At 35.0% G+C, this 20,621-nt stretch overlaps 1 protein-coding gene across 2 annotated transcripts in view; it reads right to left on the bottom strand.

The window, feature by feature from the left end:
* Positions 1-20,621, bottom strand: part of fgf12a (fibroblast growth factor 12a) — a 224,192-nt gene that overhangs the window by 74,536 nt on the left and 129,035 nt on the right. Inside the window, exon 1 of one of the 2 annotated variants that reach the window (XM_073848456.1) lies at positions 5,197-5,750. The exons of the other annotated variant lie outside the window; for it this stretch is intronic. Within the exon in view, the coding sequence (XP_073704557.1) occupies positions 5,197-5,287 (91 nt within the window). The 5' untranslated portion in view covers positions 5,288-5,750. Of the gene's footprint in view, positions 1-5,196; positions 5,751-20,621 lie in introns of those variants that run through there. 2 annotated transcript variants of the gene reach the window in all.

Genomic DNA, 20,621 nt, shown 5'->3' with positions numbered 1-20,621 from the left:
CTTTCATCCTTTTCCAAATTTAATTTGGGGCTAAGAATTCACTTCCAGCCATCTCCTTGCATCAACATGCCATTTAAGTATAGCGGCACTTCCATGCAATCCTTGTTAATGGTACTTGATCTGAATTAAGAATCTCTCAAATACTATGGAGAATCGGGTAACAAAATTAGAAGATGGGATAGCTAAGGCTTTTGTCATATAAATTATCATAAATTATTGAAACTGTTAAATGTAATGGAAGTAAGGCATAGATGAAAAGATTTGCAATGGTTTTGTTGTCATATATATTAGATACAAGTACCTCTATTTCAGAGGTCTGAACAAATTTGTTCATTATTCTCTGACCCAAAAGCAGCTCTTTAGATAGAATAGTACGACAGTTGTCATACCTACTGTTTTATAATACATCAGTTTTGAGAGAGGACGCAATTCTAGATCTATAACAATTTTGCCTAAAATTCAACTACTAAGTGTTCAGGGCAGGTTTACACAACAGACCGTGACAATGCACCTATAACCTAAATTCATTAGTACTCAGTGACAATCAAAGCACTCCATTTGCCAGTGATTTCGGCCACTGCCCTTCAAAATGTGTGCACGTCCCTAATAGCAAGTGCCTTTGCTAAAATGCAACAAACATTTAATTTCCAGTTAGCAGTATTTCTGTTACATGAGAAATGCAGTAATGTTACATTTGCACAAAGCTGAGGCCAAGACCAACATCCAGAAGACTTGTATTCCATTACATATAAATGTTTTAAGATTCTTCCAGCTAAACATAGTGAATGGCATTTCAAGAGATGTAATAAACCTGAGATATAAATTTCACCATGTGAAAAATATACACATTTTAAATTACAAAATAATTTGAAGCACACCAACTGCAGAAACTGAACCTGAGATATAAACTGACCACAACACTGAATAAACCGAGTTCATCAAGAACCATTCATTTAAGTATAGACATGCAGTCATCTAAAGCCTTGCATCACAAATACTATTCTACATTTCAACCAAGAGAGACAAAGCATCAGGGCATCGAATACAAGAACTTATCAAGACATCTTTTAAAGAAATACTGCCACCTAGTGTTCACAGTATGGAAGGCCCCTCTCATCAACCCATCAGCTTTTGTTGTGATGAGAGTGTGTTGCATTATGCTCTTCCATTAGTTGAACCAGCATTATGCGTTTACACTATTAAATAATTTTACATAACATATAAACAACACAAATATGCAAATGGCATAGATCAAGTGCTTTACTATGCTCAAATGTTTAAATAGCATGGATCAAGTGTATACTTGTATTGCATGTTCACAATAAAATAAAAAAAATCCATCATTCACAAGATATCGTAATTATTTCGAATTTTCCCATGACACTTCAACAAATTCAACAAAGGAGTGACAACTCATTAAATTTGGCAGATATGATGATTTGTGCATGATGTCTCCTGAACATGCTCCTGAGAACTCCTTGTCCTGGTTTCAAAACCCAATTTAGTCATGGGGCCATATGCAATCAAAACCTGAGGAGTGAAGCACCTCTGTGATGCAGCACAAAGTGTTTTATCAGCACATTTTGCCCATGACATGCCACTGGCTAAGTAGAAGGTGAACCCTGAATATACAGTACAGTATGTCTCACAGCAGCCATCAATTAGACAAATTGGCAGTTTTCTTGTGTTGCAGGATTCAAGCAAAAACAATGCAGTAACAGATGTCTGGATACTGCACAAAGAAAACGTAATATACACTGCAGTCTAGAAGTAGACAAAGACATTCTAAATGTCAGATTCAAAATCAAGAATGAAAGCTTTAGGATTTGGAAACAATTAAAACAAAAAATGTGATGTAAAATGGTTAATGAATATTTAAGATTCTGCACTGAAGCACACATTTTTTGAATTATGCTAGCATAACATGATCAACAGTTTTTGCAGAATCATAAATTAATAAAAAACTGCATTCTATTAAGTAAAAAAAAAAGAGCACTATCACTCATTATCTGAGACTTTTGGAACTTAAAAGACAATTTTACAGTGCTACAGTGACATTCTATATGCTGATCATTTTGAAATTCATATATATGATGATTGTACAATACTTAAAATTTAAAACAAATTAGACCATGACTGTGTATTCAAATTAACTAGATCTGTCAATGTGGTAAGTTATGGTATAGTCCATAGTTTTTTTTTTTGTTTGTTTGTTTTTTACAGTTAATATATTTCCTTTTGTCTCTTTTATTCAGTCCAGTATAAGGCAGTGATCTATACACATTTTACAGGACAAGGGCCCCTGATTGGACAGAATGATGCAGAAGAGACCTAATGTAACATATTTTATAAAACTGAGTGTTGCATAGGCTTGGCATATTACAACATGTATAGTACATACCAAAATACATCGCAAAGACTTAAAATAAATACAGAATCACATTCTTGTACAGTACATTTTTTTGAATCAGAATTTTATCTAAAACATTTTAATGTGAGAGGGACAGTAAAAAATGTAGTTTAACTTTAAAAATATATATATTGTAGGTTAAAGTTAATACTGCATTTTATTTATTTATTTATTTTTAAATAATTGCTTGTGAGGAAAATTGCTTCATTACCTTCATTATATTGCATATTTGCAATGAGTTTCGGTTTCCTGTGCACTTTGATATACATTCTATTCAAAGCAGTACAAATGCATAAGAGATTGTATTTGTTGCAGCTCAGTTGAATAGAACTTATATTCTGTGCACAAAGAAGTTGCCAGCAAAATAATGGATAAAAAGAAAAAGTGTATAGGACAACAGAGGCTTAATGAAAGTGAAGCCTAATGAAGTAAAGGATTAAACAGCAGCAGCATAACAGTTATGCACACTCTCTGTTACTGCATGCATTTGTAAATGTTGCATATGTCTGGTAATAATGTCATAGATTAATTGTAATACATTAAATGAAATAATAAAGCATTATTTATTTTCATGTATTATTTACAGGCAGTTGAAATAGTCCTCACTAAATAGGCCTTATATATATATAATTATGCCTAATCAGTGAGGACTATACATGTAAACAGTGGCAACTAGTGGAAAATATTCTAGGTAGAATGCCACATCCAACAATTTTAGCACACATCACAGTATGATTTATCCCAGTATAACAAAAGGAAAAGTATTAACTCATTTAAATAAAGATCATTGTTTTATCAAGTTAAAGATTGAGGATGATTCCTACAAAACTTTTTTCTAAAAGCATTTTTTTTTTTCATAATTCACAATTTATGTACACAGTGCAATAGCAAAAACTGTAAGAAATTTTTGTTTAGAGCATTTTCTATACATATATAAATAATTACAAGCTGCAATGCCAAACAGGACCACACAGAGATGCCAACAGACCACTATACCAGTCACCTTAACCAGACTGTATATAAATATGTACGGATCCATTCAGAATTACAGAGCAAAACACAAATTAAAAAAAGCAAATAAAAAATTCTGAATTTGTCGAATGTGGTGAACATAACCTGTGAACAGTTTCTCTGTCAGAGTAAGTTTTTTTGCCCATATAAATACCACTGACAATTGCAAACTCCTATAAAAACACAATTCTTCAGTGAGTGTCTATTATAAAACACTTGCCAGACATGCGACCATAACATAATGTGCTCAAGCAAAAAAAAAGCTATCAGAGAGCGCACATACACACAGTTTGTTTGTTTTTCCACACTAATAGCATGCTCACGCGTGTCTAATAATGTAAGACTCCGGTATGTCACTGTAACCATCTTCACCTCCATTACAATCGTCATCCATTTAAACTTTACTAATAAGATACTGCTTTGCTTTATTCAGGTCACACAGACTAGTTCTGACTTCAGCTTAAAGATGATTTACAGAGTTATGTTTGTTCCTACCAATTGTTGCACAAGTTAAGTTTATGTATGGTGAGGAAAGCACGTTAGCACAAGCCATCCCAGAATTTATAGAGAATGCATTTCCTGCAGTTCTAAAAATAAATAAATAAATGTTGTATGGAAGTCTATGAGAACAGTCACCCAAAAAGTGGCGGTACTCCACAATACATAATGTAACTTGACGATAATTGGACTATATTTCTAGAGGCTATAACAGGGACAGCTGTGGTTGAATGTGATAGAAAAAAATCCCCTCCTATATATTAACTGTACATGTACAGAATAAGGATGTTGCATTACTCAAATTAAAATCATTTTACACACTTAAATGTTGATTTTTGTTCCCCCCTATGGAATACAAAGGGAGATGTTGGGCAACATGACAGCTTCGTTCACAATGCAAATTGCTATTATAAAAACTAAGACTGAGGGTAAATCATGACAGAGATTTCTCTCTTTCCTTCTTTGTGATGCTTGTGAACAAGACTGTGGATGCCTTTAAAGATCTAGAAGACTCTTTAAAGAGTTGTGTAAATACTATAATTGTCTGCCTAGCATTGTATATATCTTTTATATTAGGATAGTATAGAATATATCTTCTTAATAGTAAATATCGTCTGAATTTTACAAATGCATTTGAGAAATACTCTCATGAAAGTTCCTGTAATGGACACACATTATGATATGATTACAAGGACGGGCCTTCTGATGGTCTGAAATGTGCAATGAGAAGCACAAGCTACTCTGGAGGAGGTGAGCTGTAGCAGAGTTGGAAGCGATGCGGAATTGAGTTGCTGTCCAGGGTCCTGAATGACGTGCAGAAGTTCCCTGTCCTGGAGGACACTCCAGCTCTTTTGCCGGTGCCTGTTTTAGAAAGCTCATCTCACCTCAACTGAGCTCGGGACGTGTCTGTCTGCCGTAGCTTCGCAGACTGCATTTGCTGCATATGCATCAATAGTTTCCTACATTCACCCTGCATTCTTTGTTCCCGGTACCAATAAGAAATGTCCTTGACACGGATTTCGGCACTAAAGTGCTGGGACTGCAGCAGCGGTCGTGCTCATGACCATGATGGAGATGTGTTTCGTGTCATAAGATGTGAGATGAAATGGCATGAGTGGTCGCAAGAAGTCGCATGAGCCCTCACAAACAAGTTAGCACAAATGCGTGGAGTGGGAGCGCATAGTACCGCAGACACGGAAGATGTGCTCACCAGCACCAGCGGCCAATGAGAGCGTTTTCATCGCTCAACGGAGAGCATGCACAGCTAAATGTCTCACCGCTGGTGGTTGTGGTCGGCTCCGATCGTTGTCCACAGAGACACTGCAGCATATGCGCTCCTTTCTTCAGGAAGAGCCTCAGAATCCTCATTGATTTGAGTTGGTGTGGATCCCTCGTCAATCCACGCAAACGAGCACAGGATCACAACAGAGGGTGACTGTAGTGTGAGCCCCTCGAGTAGCTATACAGTGCAGCTTCTGTGTTCGGAGCATCAAAAACAGCAAAGGGCAAAGGAAGAGAGCCTCGAGCGAGGCATCTCAAATGCATCTTGCTCCTTCTTTTCCAGTATTAGATTAGTAAGTACTCGCCTTAGCATAGTTAGCTCCAGCTGCAGGCTGCGCAAGGACGTCAGGGTAATTTGCACATGCCTCGGTCTTTACTAGCAGACGTGAAATTAGAGCCCCATGTACGGTAAAGTTCAAATGCAGAGATGAATGACAGGACGGCAGCTGATGAGGTAATGCGCGCGATGTATTTTAGCGTCACGGGGTAACCGGCGGCATAAACAGTTGGATTAAAACGCCAGTTGTTTCGTGTCCATAGGGAGTCAAGGAAAGGCGTATAACCTACGTCAGATGCAGTCCAAACGCTAGAGGACGCAGCAGGACAACACTTTCACCTCCCAGACGCGAAAACAGAAAATAACTGTGCGTGTTAGTTTTTTACGATTGCTTATACACACACACACAAAAAAAACACACACAGTTAGTGAAACCTGACACTCAAGAAGCAAAACCTCAGCCCAAATCTACAAAACTACAAGCACATTATCATTCTCACACTTTTTGCAATTCACCACACCCATTGTTTTGCAAAACACTAAACAGACTTCTCTACATTAAACACAGAAATCTGACATGATGTCACATGTATTTCCAAAATACTATACATATGAACCAACTGATCTAACACGGTCATCAGGTGTGCAGACACTTAAGTGCTTAACTGTAAACTCAACAATCAAGGTGTAAGCACTATAAAAGAGAAACAGATGAATTGTTGTCTTCAAAAAAAAAAAACTGAAAGGCAGTGTTGCAGTAAGAGGAATAGGGAGAAACATCTTTGGCCACAGAGCTATTTTGAATGTCCTGGGCCAACGTGGTGGTAACATCACAATATGTGCTGCAATCACACAGAATGTAGTCCTCTACCGGCATGCCAAAATATGTCCTTACAACACAGATCACATAATCACATTTTTAGACACACTAAGTATTGGACAGACTAGGTATTAGACTATTGCAACCAAATTAGTCCATTATTCCAGTACCTCCCACAACACTCTCCCTTCCTTTCCTTTTTTATGATCTCTGACCCTATGGCATACCCCTCATTTAAGCATATAAGAAATGCACCAAAGTGACTGAGAAAAACTAAAAGCTGACTTTGGCCTTTTTGCAGTTTTTCACATTTGCTAAAACACTAAACCCCATTCTCTGAACCAAATTCTGAATAGCCTAAACTAATTTGTCAAATAAATCACTCTTTCTGCAAAACCTTAAACCAGTTGAGGCAGTTTAGACACTGTTTGCAGATCTCATGCATTTTTTTTTTTGTTGTTGCAAAACTCTAAACACATTCTCACTCACTAAGACACAATTCGCTCTGTGATGAACTTGTGATGCAAAACTCTAAACACCAGAAAGCAAAAGTTAAGCACAACTGCAACACGGCTGTCATCTTTTACACACAAGAATTCAAAATTCTTCACACTTGTTTCTAAATATTTAATACAAAATACAAGCCAGTTCAAAGTTTACAGATGGCACAGGTGGCGCATCCATCAATCTGAGAGGTAAAGGAAGAATGCGTATACAAGGTGGTGGAGGAGGAGGATGAGGAAGAGCAAAACCAAAAACTGTCTTTTCAGATGAAATTAGAGCTACTGTGGTAGACCATGTTCTTGTGCATGAAATTACAGAGGCACCACAAAGAGCCTGATATAAGCAGATTGTGGCCACAAAAATCAGTTGGAAAGTTCAGAAGAAGAATGGAAGAGAACTTTTTATTTTACAGTGTATTTTTTTATACACTGTATTTTGGCAAGATTACCACACCAGACGGTGTTTTGCTGATGTAGATGATGTCCTCTGGCTCTGACCTAGCTCCAAGATGTGATCATTTTGTACAAGATGATAGATGAAGATGATATACTGTATATTTTAATTATTTTGCTATAAAATAAATACATAAACATACACACACAATCAAAAAAATCATACCTAAGTTTGGTCAATGTACCAAAAAAAGGAAAAATACACACACACACACATACAGGTCCTTTTAAAAAAATTAGCATATTGTGATAAAGTTCATTATTTTCTGTAATGTACTGATAAACATTAGACTTACATATATTTTAGATTCATTACACACATTTGAAAGTAGTTCTAGCCTTTTATTGTTTTAATATTGATGATTTTGGCATACAGCTCATGAAAACCCCAAATTCCTATCTCAAAAAATTTGCATATTTCATCCGACCAATACAGTTTTTTCCAATTGCTAACACACTAAAATGACATGCACAGCACAATTATTTAAACTGACACACAGAGAGCAAAACTTCTTCTCAAGTCTTCAAAAGTCTAAACACATTTTCTGCTTTACACACATTTTGCAATTCAAAATGACACTTTTTAAATGCACTGAAAACAGTTCTCTGCATAAGACACAACAATCTGACATAAAGTCACATGCTTGCCATTTCAAAACACTGCTATTCAAAATGACACTACATGAGCTAATTGGCCAATTACATGTGCCACCTGGCCAAACACCTCAATGGTTAATTGTGAACACTTCAATCAGGATGTAAGCACTATAAAAAGACCACAGCTGAGAACCTTTTTTTTTTTTTTTTTTTTTTTTTACTGTAATATATTTTTTCTGAAATTTTATTTTTCAGTTTACTGTTTTTTGTAAGAATATTTTTGTTCAGTCCCATGTAAATATATCTGCTGTGCATATGTTGCACTGACTTGTTTACTGTAGTGAGAAAAAAAAAAGAAAAAAAAAATGTTGCAACAGAATGTGTGTGTATCTGCATATTTCTGTGCATGTGAACAATCTGTTACATATTTTAGTATTATGGCAAAGCATACTAAAGATGGGGGTGCTTTTCATTATGCCCAAGAGTGTGTAGTTGGTTAGGCAAAAATCTGGTAATATGAATGAAGTGTGTGCCATTTCATGCAAAAGTTTGATTTTGATAATGCTATGTGTAGTTTCGGTTGCAGTGCTTCATTTTGCAGGATATATGAGGTATTTTGCAGTTTGGGTGTGTGGTTTTGTGAATTGTGTTAAGTATTTTGATAAAACCAGACTAGTTTGAAAAATTGTGTGTTAGCAATTGGAAAAAACTGTAAAATAAAAGTGTTTTTAATACAAAAAAAGTCAACCTTCAAATAATTATGTTCAGTTATGCACTCAATACTTGGTCGGGAATCCTTTTGCAGAAATGACTGCTTCAATGCGGCGTGGCATGGAGGCAATCAGCCTGTGGCACTGCTGAGGTGTTATGGAGGCCCAGGATGCTTCGATAGCGGCCTTAAGCTCATCCAGAGTGTTGGGTCTTGCGTCTCTCAACTTTCTCTTCACAATATCCCACAGATTCTCTATGGGGTTCAGGTCAGGAGAGTTGGCAGGCCAATTGAGCACAGTAATACCATCGTCAGTAAACCATTTACCAGTGGTTTTGGCACTGTGAGCAGGTGCCAGGTCGTGCTGAAAAATGAAATCTTCATCTCCATAAAGCTTTTCAGCAGATGGAAGCATGAAGACTGGGGAGAGGGAAATGCCAAAATGCCTGAAGTCCAGTGTCAAGTACCCACAGTCAGTGATGGTCTGGGGTGCCATGTCAGCTGCTGGTGTTGGTCCACTGTGTTTTATCAAGGGCAGGGTCAATGCAGCTAGCTATCAGGAGATTTTGGAGCACTTCATGCTTCCATCTGCTGAAAAGCTTTATGGAGATGAAGATTTCATTTTTCAGCACGACCTGGCACCTGCTCACAGTGCCAAAACCACTGGTAAATGGTTTACTGACCATGGTATTACTGTGCTCAATTGGCCTGCCAACTCTCCTGACCTGAACCCCATAGTGAATCTGTGGGTTATTGTGAAGAGAAAGTTGAGAGACGCAAGACCCAACACTCTGGATGAGCTTAAGGCCGCTATCGAAGCATCCTGGCCCTCCATAACACCTCAGCAGTGCCACAGGCTGATTGCCTCCATGCCACGCCGCATTGAAGCAGTCATTTCTGCAAAAGGATTCCGGACCAAGTATTGAGTGCATAACTGAACATAATTATTTGAAGGTTGACTTTTTTTGTATTAAAAACACTTTTCTTTTATTGGTCGGATGAAATATGCTAATTTTTTGAGATAGGAATTTTGGGTTTTCATGAGCTGTATGCCAAAATCATCAATATTAAAACAATAAAAGGCTAGAACTACTTTCAAATGTGTGTAATGAATCTAAAATATATGAAAGTCTAATGTTTATCAGTACATTACAGAAAATAATATATATATATACTGTATATGCATACACACACACACACTGGACACTGTGTTCTCCAGTTTTTGATGTAGTGTCTAATGATTGATCTGTAGTGTGTATAGTACTGACTAATGTGTGTATGATTTGAAAGCTTTGTTTGATTTTCAGTACAGGTGAAATGGTTTTAAAGCGATTGTTTGATTTTGCCAGAAGAGTCAGGGGTTCTGTGAAATTAGTTTAAAAATGTGCATTTGTGCTTAAGGTTTTGAGAAAATGACTGATGGTTTCAAAGAATGTGTTTTAGTAATTTAGAAAAACTGTAACTATTTAGTTAATTATATACACAACACAGGAAATGCAGTTTTCCTAATCATTTACACATTTACAGTTTTTCTCGATTGCTAACACGCTATAACTGATTCATTTGGCCCAATTTTCCAAACCATTCATACAGTTCTCGAAAAACAAAGACATGTTTCTTAAAACTTTTAACACATTTTTCCTGCTTTCACTCGTCTCAATTTGCTTAGTGTTTTCTGCAAAACTCTACACAAAAAGGACATAATTTTGCACAGGTTTAACCATGTTTTCATTTAGAAAACCAAATACACAATATAATTATCTCAAGAATCACAAAATGAACACAAACAGGAAATTTATCCATGTGTGAATAGTTTTTTTTTTCTATTGCTAACAAGCATTGTTCAATACTAAAGCCACATTTCCAAAACTGTCTACACATTCAGCGATACAGAAGTCTATGCAGACCAAACTGTGAATAATTTTTCATTGCTTTCAGACAAAATGCATGCAATGACCACATTTTTCAAAATCCACAAACACTTTTGTCATTCGTACTACACAACTGGAAAAAAATCTATACCTTTTCAGCACATTTTTCAAATGCTAACATGCTGCTTTCAAAACTGATAAAGCACATTCAAATCAGAACAATGGCATTCAGAACAAATCATTGTCAATTCCACCATTTCTACAGGAATTATATTGAAATATAAAATTTTAGCAGATTATTTATTATGAAATTGAATAATAATTATTTCAAATACAACTAAATGGAATTTCAGCAGAAAGCCAAGCCAGATGTCCTATTTTTAGTCTTCTTTAGTCTTACTTTTTCTTTCTTTTTTGGTTATCTTTTGATAAATTAATGGCTTTGGAATGATTTTGTCTGGAAACATGGATCAGGGAGGACACATTGGTGGGGGAAAAATGAGTGGCAGAGAGAGGGAGGAGTACAACTGTCACAGTACTGAACATCCATCCATCTATTCAATACATTTTCCCTAGTGCTTGTCCTATGTATAGGGTCATGGGGAGGCTGCAGCCTTTCCTGGGTCATAGGCAGGAAAACCCCCTGGACATATGGCCAGTCCATCACACACATTTATATTCACACTCACTTACAGTTTGCTTATCCTGTATGTCTTTCGATTGTGGGAGAAACCCAGTGAAAACCAACATCTACACAGAGAGAACAAACACACTCCACATACAAAGGTCTCATGCAGCAGCTGGGACTCCAAGTTTTTTTCAGTCGCTAACAAGCGTTTGTCCAATCAGTTGTCACATTTTCAAAACTCTAAACACAATTAGCACAGCATTGGTCTTTTGTGGCCATAGCATTCACACATTTCATGTCGTTTTCACCCAATATGCAGTCAGTGAACACATTTCCACAATGCTTACATTTTCTTAACAGACATGCTATACCTCCCAACAAAATTATGGATTGTTTTTGTAGTATTTACGAATGTTACAGTTTTTTACAATCGTTTTTGCACTAATAACTGAAACTTAATGTCATTTTTCAAAACTCTAGATACAAAACTCAAAACAGTCATTATTTGTAACACAGGCTGTCCAGTGTTCAAAACTTTGCATATTGCGTTCATATCTTTAAAGAAGCCTTGCATTAGCAGAAGCATTGTTTCAAAAAATAAATTTATTATGAAATATTATAGGAATATTACTTTAGATCACTCATACACAAGTTACCCATAGTTTCAATGTGTTTTTGCTAGTACAATCATTAATTAAAGCTGCAAGCAGCGATGACCGGGCCCTCGCCGTCTGCACAGTCGCCATCCCGATAGCATCAGGAAAATGGTGCCCAGTTGGCACATGCATTCACAGTAACCCTTTGGACTAACCCTAACTGTCTCTTTTTCTTACCACCCATCCCCCCTCCTTACACTCAACCACTTACCACACAAACACACACATAGAGTGCAGAGCAGAGTGAGATCAGATATGTTTTTTTTATTTTCTTTCATTCGTGGAGTTTTGTATAATTATGAAATGTACTGTGTTTGATCAGAATGAATCGTTATTTTTTTTGAAAAAAGTTTCAAAGAGTTAGGATGCTGCACTTTAAATATATAATAAATCATTGAAAATTGAAAATGGAAAATGAAATTCTAAGCACGCTATCTGCCTCAAAAACACAGGAAACAAATATTTGAATTTATTTTTTGTTTTATTTATTTGCCATGGCAACAGCATTTGATGCATCAGGGATGCCCTTTACAGACTCTCATCGGCAGTGTTTTTACATTATTCTGATGAAGTTTGAAGAAAATCGATTACAAATATACTGTTCGTTGTTCGTTCGTGTTTGTTAGTTCATTAACCATTGTTAACAAAAGAGACCCTATTTTAAATAGTTACCATGTTTTATGGTCTACAAGCATTTTTAAATAGTATTTTAATAATCTATAAGCATCTGTGAAATAATTATAAACAAATATATTAAAAATAAATACATATTAACTTAGTTGATTTATTTGGCCTTTTTGTATTTGTTTCTCATTCTAATTAAGTGAACTGAGCAGTATAGTGTCATACTTATAAAATATTTTGTTCTATCAGTGAGAGTGTATATAAGTATTTAAATCATATAATTTTTCCTTAAAAGATAAAAAAAGATTTTAATGCTCTTTAAGCACCTATACAAAATAATTATGTAAAATTACACTGACAGTACAGTATATATCAACTGATTCTATGGATTATTGTCATTCTTATACACTGACAATGAGCTAAATAGCATTAGAGGTCAAACGATTCCTTATCTTATGAGGACCTCTAGTGTTCATCCCTGGTATTAGAGCTTTAATCTGAAAAATTTATATGACACTTTTAATGTTTTTGGGGCCTCTGAGCATGATAACATTTTGAAACTACATGCATTTCCTAAGAATTTCTTGTTCTTTATATGTAAAAAGTTTTGATGAGTTAGAATAATGCAATTTAAAGATATATGAAAATAACTCTTTATCTTTTTTATTGTTACTTTCATAAATCACCACATCAACACTGTTCAAGATATCCCAAAGTCGTTCACAATATAGGGAACATTTTCCCAATATTCTGAGGATGGTGATAAGAACATGTAATTCATGATGATAACAAAATGTTATTATTGCTTGCTTTACGTCCACCACTTCTGCTTAAATGTCATCGTTACCTATCTATTCAATTTGTGTGTGGATATTGCTTTGCAGGTGACTCCTGTTATAAGACATCACTTTTAAGCGCTACATAACTAAGAAAGAATCAATTAGGAAAACGGTGCCCAGTTGGCACATGCATTCACAGTAACCCTCAGCCAGTTTGGATTTAAAGTTTACAGAATTGAAAGGGTTAGACTTTAAAATCAACAAACAGACACATACACACAATATATACAATTGCCAACCAGTGTCATTTGTTAACATTAACTATATTAGTTAACATGAACAATAATTAAATAGTATTTATTAATGTTAATTAATATTAACCTAAAAAAAGTATTCATATATTGTTTAATGGTAAAATAGTATATTTTAACATTAGTTTATGTACTGTGAATTAACATGAACATGAACACAGTTCATGTGGGTGTACAGCAATACACAAAGTGCTCTATAAACGCTTCTTTCTTTCAAAATATCTTTAAAAATCAAGTTTAGTATTGTAATGGGGCGATATATATATGGTATAATGGTATAATTTTCAGATGTTTTGAACAGATAACAGCAAAGTTTGTCTTGAAATTGTTAATTTAAATTTTATATTCAATAAATAACACTATGAAAATAAATGTCTATCAATGAAGATAAATCGCTCATGATAAAAAGCTGTATTTTTCTTAATCTTTTGCTATGTGACTGAATAGGACAAGTTCATCGTACAGTCCAGTAAAAAAATAAATAAAAAAACAACAACTGCAAAATACAAACAATGAAAGAGTTAGTGACCCTTTATATTTTCTCAAAGATTAGACTCTCAAAGATTAGACGTATTTATTTAGATTATAAATCAGTCTGCATTTCTTACTCAGAGATAGTCTTTAAGAAGACAGCATTTTTCACTCTCTCTCTTCCTTTCACCCCTCCCCCCTTCAGTCTCTCTTAAGTTACTGTGACTCAACTACGCACACACACAGAGACTCAGAGTGACAGCAGGTTTCTGATTTCTATTTTTATTTTTCTTTAATTCATAAAAGCTTGTAAAAAAATTATATTTACAGCACTTGCTCAGAATGATAAGATCTCTGTGTGAAAAAAGTTTTAAAGAGTTTGGATGCTGCACTTTAAAGATATAAAAAAATGACAGTTATGTTTTTTACTACATCTTTAAAAAAATCACCACGTCAACACCGTTCAAGATATCCAAAATCCGCTCGCAATTTAACATCTTCAGAATCTTCTCTTCATGTTAAAAAAGTTTGGTGTGAATAGCTGGTTGTTCTTAGAAGGAGTGTGAATTTGTTTACAGCCTGATTTTTCCAAAAAAAACACATTCAAATGGAAATAGCTGGCTTCCTGTTGGTCTTAGCTAATGAGTTTAATTTAGAAAGTTGTCCAGATTGATGAGAACAATATATGTACAGAGTTTGGTGACTGTAGGAAAAACTAACCCCCCAACTTTTGTCAAAAGATGGCGCTATAGAGTGCCTGCTCCACGCCCATTTATGACCTTTTGCCAGTGTCTAACTATCATTAATATTGATGTGTGTGTTGAGTTTCATGAAATTCTTAGCATGTTATCTGCCTCGAAAAGACAGGAATCTAATTTTAAAGTTTGACACGTTGCCATGGCAACAGCATTTGATTTATCATCGACCCCTTTACATATTCTTATCGGCCGTGTTTTGACATGATTTTGATGAAGTTTAAAGAAAATCAAGTAAAATTAAGAGGCTAATTTCAACGGATTTTGAAAATGACACGCTTCCTGCTACCAGTTGGTGGCGCTATAACTTTGACTCATAATAGTCACATTTATGGAATCGGCATCATACAACGAACAATCTGGTGAAGTTTCATCAGAATCAGGCAATGTGTGCAACAGTTATTAGACACTTCCTGTTTCTCATTTCTCGCCATAACTTTGTCGCCTTGCCACGGCCAAACCGTTCGAGATATCAAAAATCCCCTCGCAATTTAGCGTCCCCAATGTCTTGAGATCATGCTGACCGAGTTTGGTGACAATCGTATGGAAATCCTGGGAGGAGTACGTTAAATTCCAGAGCATGCGCTTTTTACACAGCCCTAAATATCTCACTTCCAGTTGCATTAAGAAAATGACATAGAGTACAAAAGTTGTTCAGCTCAATGAGTTCTATATGTGTACCGAGTTTCATATGTGTACGTTCAAGTATGTGAGCTATATGGCCCTCAAAATTCCAGGGGGCGCTGTAGAGTCCCCTTGCCACGCCCCGGTACCAGCCTCTGTGACATCCTGATGGCCGCAGATTCCGACATGTGTGCAAATTTTCAAGAGTTTTTGAGCATGTTAAGACCCCCTTAAGTGCCCGGAAGGTTAACAAAAATAAATAAATTAAAGCTGCAAGCAGCGATGACCGGGCCCTCACCGTCTGTGCAGTCACCATCCCGATAGCATCAGGAAAACGGTGCCCAGTTGGCACATGCATTCACAGTAACCCTTTGGACTAACCCTAACTGTCTCTCCTCCTCTCTGACTCTTTCTCTTACCACCCATCCCCCATCCTTACACTCAGCCACTTACCACACAAACACACACATAGAGTGCAGAGCAGAGTGAGATCAGTTATTTGTATGAAAAAAGTTTCAAAGAGTTAGGATGCTGCACTTTAAATATATAATAAATCATTGAAAATTGAAAATGGAAAATGAAATTCTAAGCACACTATCTGCCTCAAAAACACAGGAAACAAATATTTGAATGTATTTTTTTTATTTATTTGCCATGGCAACTGCATTTGATGCATCAGGGACGCCTTTACAGACTCTCATCGGCCGTGTTTTTACATTATTCTGATGAAGTTTGAAGAAAATCGAGTACAAATATATTGTTCGTTGTTAATTCGTGTTTGTTAGTTCATTACCCATTGTTAACAAAAGAGACCCTATTTTAAATAGTTACCATGTTTTATGGTCTACAAGCATTTTTAAATATTATTTTAATAATCTATAAGCATCTGTGAAATAATTATAAACAAATATATTAAAAATAAATACATATTGGCTTAGTTGATTTTTTTGGCCTTTTTGTATTTGTTTCTCATTCTAAATAAGTGAACTGAGCAGTATAGTGTCATACTTATAAGATTTTTTGTTCTATCAGTGAGTGTGTATATATGTATTTAAATCATATAATTTTTCCTTAAAAACTAAAAAAAAGATTTTAATGCTCTTTAAGCACCTATACAAAATAATTACGTAAAAGTACATTGACAGTACAGTACATATCAACTGATTCTATGGATTATTGTCATTCCTATACACTGACAATGAGCTAAATAGCATTAGAGGTCAAACGATTCCTTATTTTATGAGGACCTCTAGTGTTCATCCCTGGTATTAGAGCTTTAATCTGACAAATTTATGTGACACTTTTAATGTTTTTGGGGCCTCTGAGCATGATAAAATTTTGAAACTATACGTATTTACTAAGAATTTCTTGTTCTTTATATGTAAAAAGTTTTGATGAGTTAGAATAATGCAATTTAAAGATATATGAAAATAACTCTTCATCTTTTTTATTGTTACTTTCATAAATCACCACATCAACACCGTTCAAGATATCCCAAAGCCGTTCACAATATAGGGAACATTTTCCCTATATTCTGAGGATGATGATAAGAACATGTAATTCATGATGATAACAAAATGTTATTATTGCTTGCTTTACGTCCACCACTTCTGCTTAAATGTCATCGTTACCTATCTGTTCAATTTGTGTGTGGATATTGCTTTGCAATTTGCTTTGCTTTAAAAATCAAGTTGAGTATTGTAATGGGGCGATATATATATATATATATATATATATATATATATAACTCATCTTAAAATGGTATAATTTTCAGATGTTTTGAACAGATAACAGCAAAGTTTGTTTTGTTGTCAAAGTTTATCTTGAAATTGTTAGTGTTTTTTTATTGAATCTAAAATTTAATTTATGAAAATAAATGTCTATCAATGAAGATAAATCGCTCATGCTAAAAAGTTGTATTTTTCTTAATCTTTTGCTTTGTGACTGAATGGGACAAGTTCATGGTACAGTTAAGTAAAAAATAAATAAAAAAACAACAACTGCAATATACAAAGACTGAAAGAGTTCGTGACCCTTTATATTTTCTCAAAGATCAGACTCTCAAAGTTCAGACATATTTATGTAGATTAAACTACAGCAATATGCAATGTGCATCTTCCTCAAAGATGGTCTTAAGCAAAACAGCATGTTCCACTGGTCTCTCTCCCTTTCACCCCTCCCCCCTTCAGTCACTCTTAGTGTCAACACAGACAGTCAGCCCAGTGAAAGCAGGTTACTGATTACATTTTTTAATTTTCTTTAATTCATAGAAGCTTGAATAATTATGATATTACCATCACTTGCTCATAATGATTAGATCTCTATGTGAAAAAAGTTTTAAAGAGTTTGGATGCTGCACTTTAAAGATATAAAAAAAATAGGGTTATGTTTTTTACTACATCTTTAAAAAATCACCACATCAACACCGTTCAAGATATCCCAAATCCGCTCGCAATTTAACATCTTCAGAATCTTCTCTTCATGTTAAAAAAGTTTGGTGTGAAAAGCTTTTTGTTCTTAGAAGGAGTGTGAATTTGTTTACAGCCTGATTTTTCAAAAAATCCACATTCAAATCAAAATAGCCGGCTTCCTGTTGGTCTTAGCTAATGAGTTTAATTTAGAAAGTTGTCCAGATTGATGAGAACAATATATGTACAGAGTTTGGTGACTGTAGGAAAAACTAACCCCCCAACTTTTGTCAAAAGATGGCGCTATAGAGTGCCTGTTCCACGCCCATTTATGACCTTTTGCCAGTGTCTAACTATCATTAATATTGATGTGTGTGTTGAGTTTCATGAAATTCTAAGCATGTTATCTGCCTCGAAAAGACAGGAATCTAATTTTAAAGTTTGACACGTTGCCATGGCAACAGCATTTGATTTATCATCGTACCCTTTACATATTCTTATCGGCCGTGTTTTGACATTATTTTGATGAAGTTTAAAGAAAATCAAGTAAAATTAAGAGGCTAATTTCAACGCATTTTGAAAATGACACGCTTCCTGCTACCAGTTGGTGGCGCTATAACTTTGACTCATAATAGTCACATTTATGGAATCGGCATCATACAACGAACAATCTGGTGAAGTTTCATCAGAATCAGGCAATGTGTGCAACAGTTATTAGACACTTCCTGTTTCTCATTTCTCGCCATAACTTTGTCGCCTTGCCACGGCCAAACCGTTCGAGATATCAAAAATCCCCTCGCAATTTAGCGTCCCCAATGTCTTGAGATCATGCTGACCGAGTTTGGTGACAATCGTATGGAAATCCTGGGAGGAGTACGTTAAATTCCAGAGCATGCGCTTTTTACACAGCCCTAAATATCTCACTTCCAGTTGCATTAAGAAAATGACATAGAGTACAAAAGTTGTTCAGCTCAATGAGTTCTATATGTGTACCGAGTTTCATATGTGTACGTTCAAGTATGTGAGCTATATGGCCCTCAAAATTCCAGGGGGCGCTGTAGAGTCCCCTTGCCACGCCCCGGTACCAGCCTCTGTGACATCCTGATGGCCGCAGATTCCGACATGTGTGCAAATTTTCAAGAGTTTTTGAGCATGTTAAGACCCCCTTAAGTGCCCGGAAGGTTAACAAAAAAAAAAAAATTAAAGCTGCAAGCAGCGATGACCGGGCCCTCACCGTCTGTGCAGTCACCATCCCGATAGCATCAGGAAAACGGTGCCCAGTTGGCACATGCATTCACAGTAACCCTTTGGACTAACCCTAACTGTCTCTCCTCCTCTCTGACTCTTTCTCTTACCACCCATCCCCCATCCTTACACTCAGCCACTTACCACACAAACACACACATAGAGTGCAGAGCAGAGTGAGATCAGTTATTTGTATGAAAAAAGTTTCAAAGAGTTAGGATGCTGCACTTTAAATATATAATAAATCATTGAAAATTGAAAATGGAAAATGAAATTCTAAGCACACTATCTGCCTCAAAAACACAGGAAACAAATATTTGAATGTATTTTTTTTATTTATTTGCCATGGCAACTGCATTTGATGCATCAGGGACGCCTTTACAGACTCTCATCGGCCGTGTTTTTACATTATTCTGATGAAGTTTGAAGAAAATCGAGTACAAATATATTGTTCGTTGTTAATTCGTGTTTGTTAGTTCATTACCCATTGTTAACAAAAGAGACCCTATTTTAAATAGTTACCATGTTTTATGGTCTACAAGCATTTTTAAATATTATTTTAATAATATATAAGCATCTGTGAAATAATTATAAACAAATATATTAAAAATAAATACATATTGGCTTAGTTGATTTTTTTGGCCTTTTTGTATTTGTTTCTCATTCTAAATAAGTGAACTGAGCAGTATAGTGTCATACTTATAAGATTTTTTGTTCTATCAGTGAGTGTGTATATATGTATTTAAATCATATAATTTTTCCTTAAAAACTAAAAAAAAGATTTTAATGCTCTTTAAGCACCTATACAAAATAATTACGTAAAAGTACATTGACAGTACAGTACATATCAACTGATTCTATGGATTATTGTCATTCCTATACACTGACAATGAGCTAAATAGCATTAGAGGTCAAACGATTCCTTATTTTATGAGGACCTCTAGTGTTCATCCCTGGTATTAGAGCTTTAATCTGACAAATTTATGTGACACTTTTAATGTTTTTGGGGCCTCTGAGCATGATAAAATTTTGAAACTATACGTATTTACTAAGAATTTCTTGTTCTTTATATGTAAAAAGTTTTGATGAGTTAGAATAATGCAATTTAAAGATATATGAAAATAACTCTTCATCTTTTTTATTGTTACTTTCATAAATCACCACATCAACACCGTTCAAGATATCCCAAAGCCGTTCACAATATAGGGAACATTTTCCCTATATTCTGAGGATGATGATAAGAACATGTAATTCATGATGATAACAAAATGTTATTATTGCTTGCTTTACGTCCACCACTTCTGCTTAAATGTCATCGTTACCTATCTGTTCAATTTGTGTGTGGATATTGCTTTGCAATTTGCTTTGCTTTAAAAATCAAGTTGAGTATTGTAATGGGGCGATATATATATATATATATATATATATATATAACTCATCTTAAAATGGTATAATTTTCAGATGTTTTGAACAGATAACAGCAAAGTTTGTTTTGTTGTCAAAGTTTATCTTGAAATTGTTAGTGTTTTTTTATTGAATCTAAAATTTAATTTATGAAAATAAATGTCTATCAATGAAGATAAATCGCTCATGCTAAAAAGTTGTATTTTTCTTAATCTTTTGCTTTGTGACTGAATGGGACAAGTTCATGGTACAGTTAAGTAAAAAAAAAATAAAAAAACAACAACTG

Source organism: Garra rufa, chromosome 10, assembly GCF_049309525.1.
Source record: "Garra rufa chromosome 10, GarRuf1.0, whole genome shotgun sequence".
Taxonomy (NCBI): domain Eukaryota; kingdom Metazoa; phylum Chordata; class Actinopteri; order Cypriniformes; family Cyprinidae; genus Garra; species Garra rufa.
The sequence above is the reverse complement of the archived record's forward strand: the minus strand, read 5'-3'. Positions and strand labels throughout refer to the sequence as shown.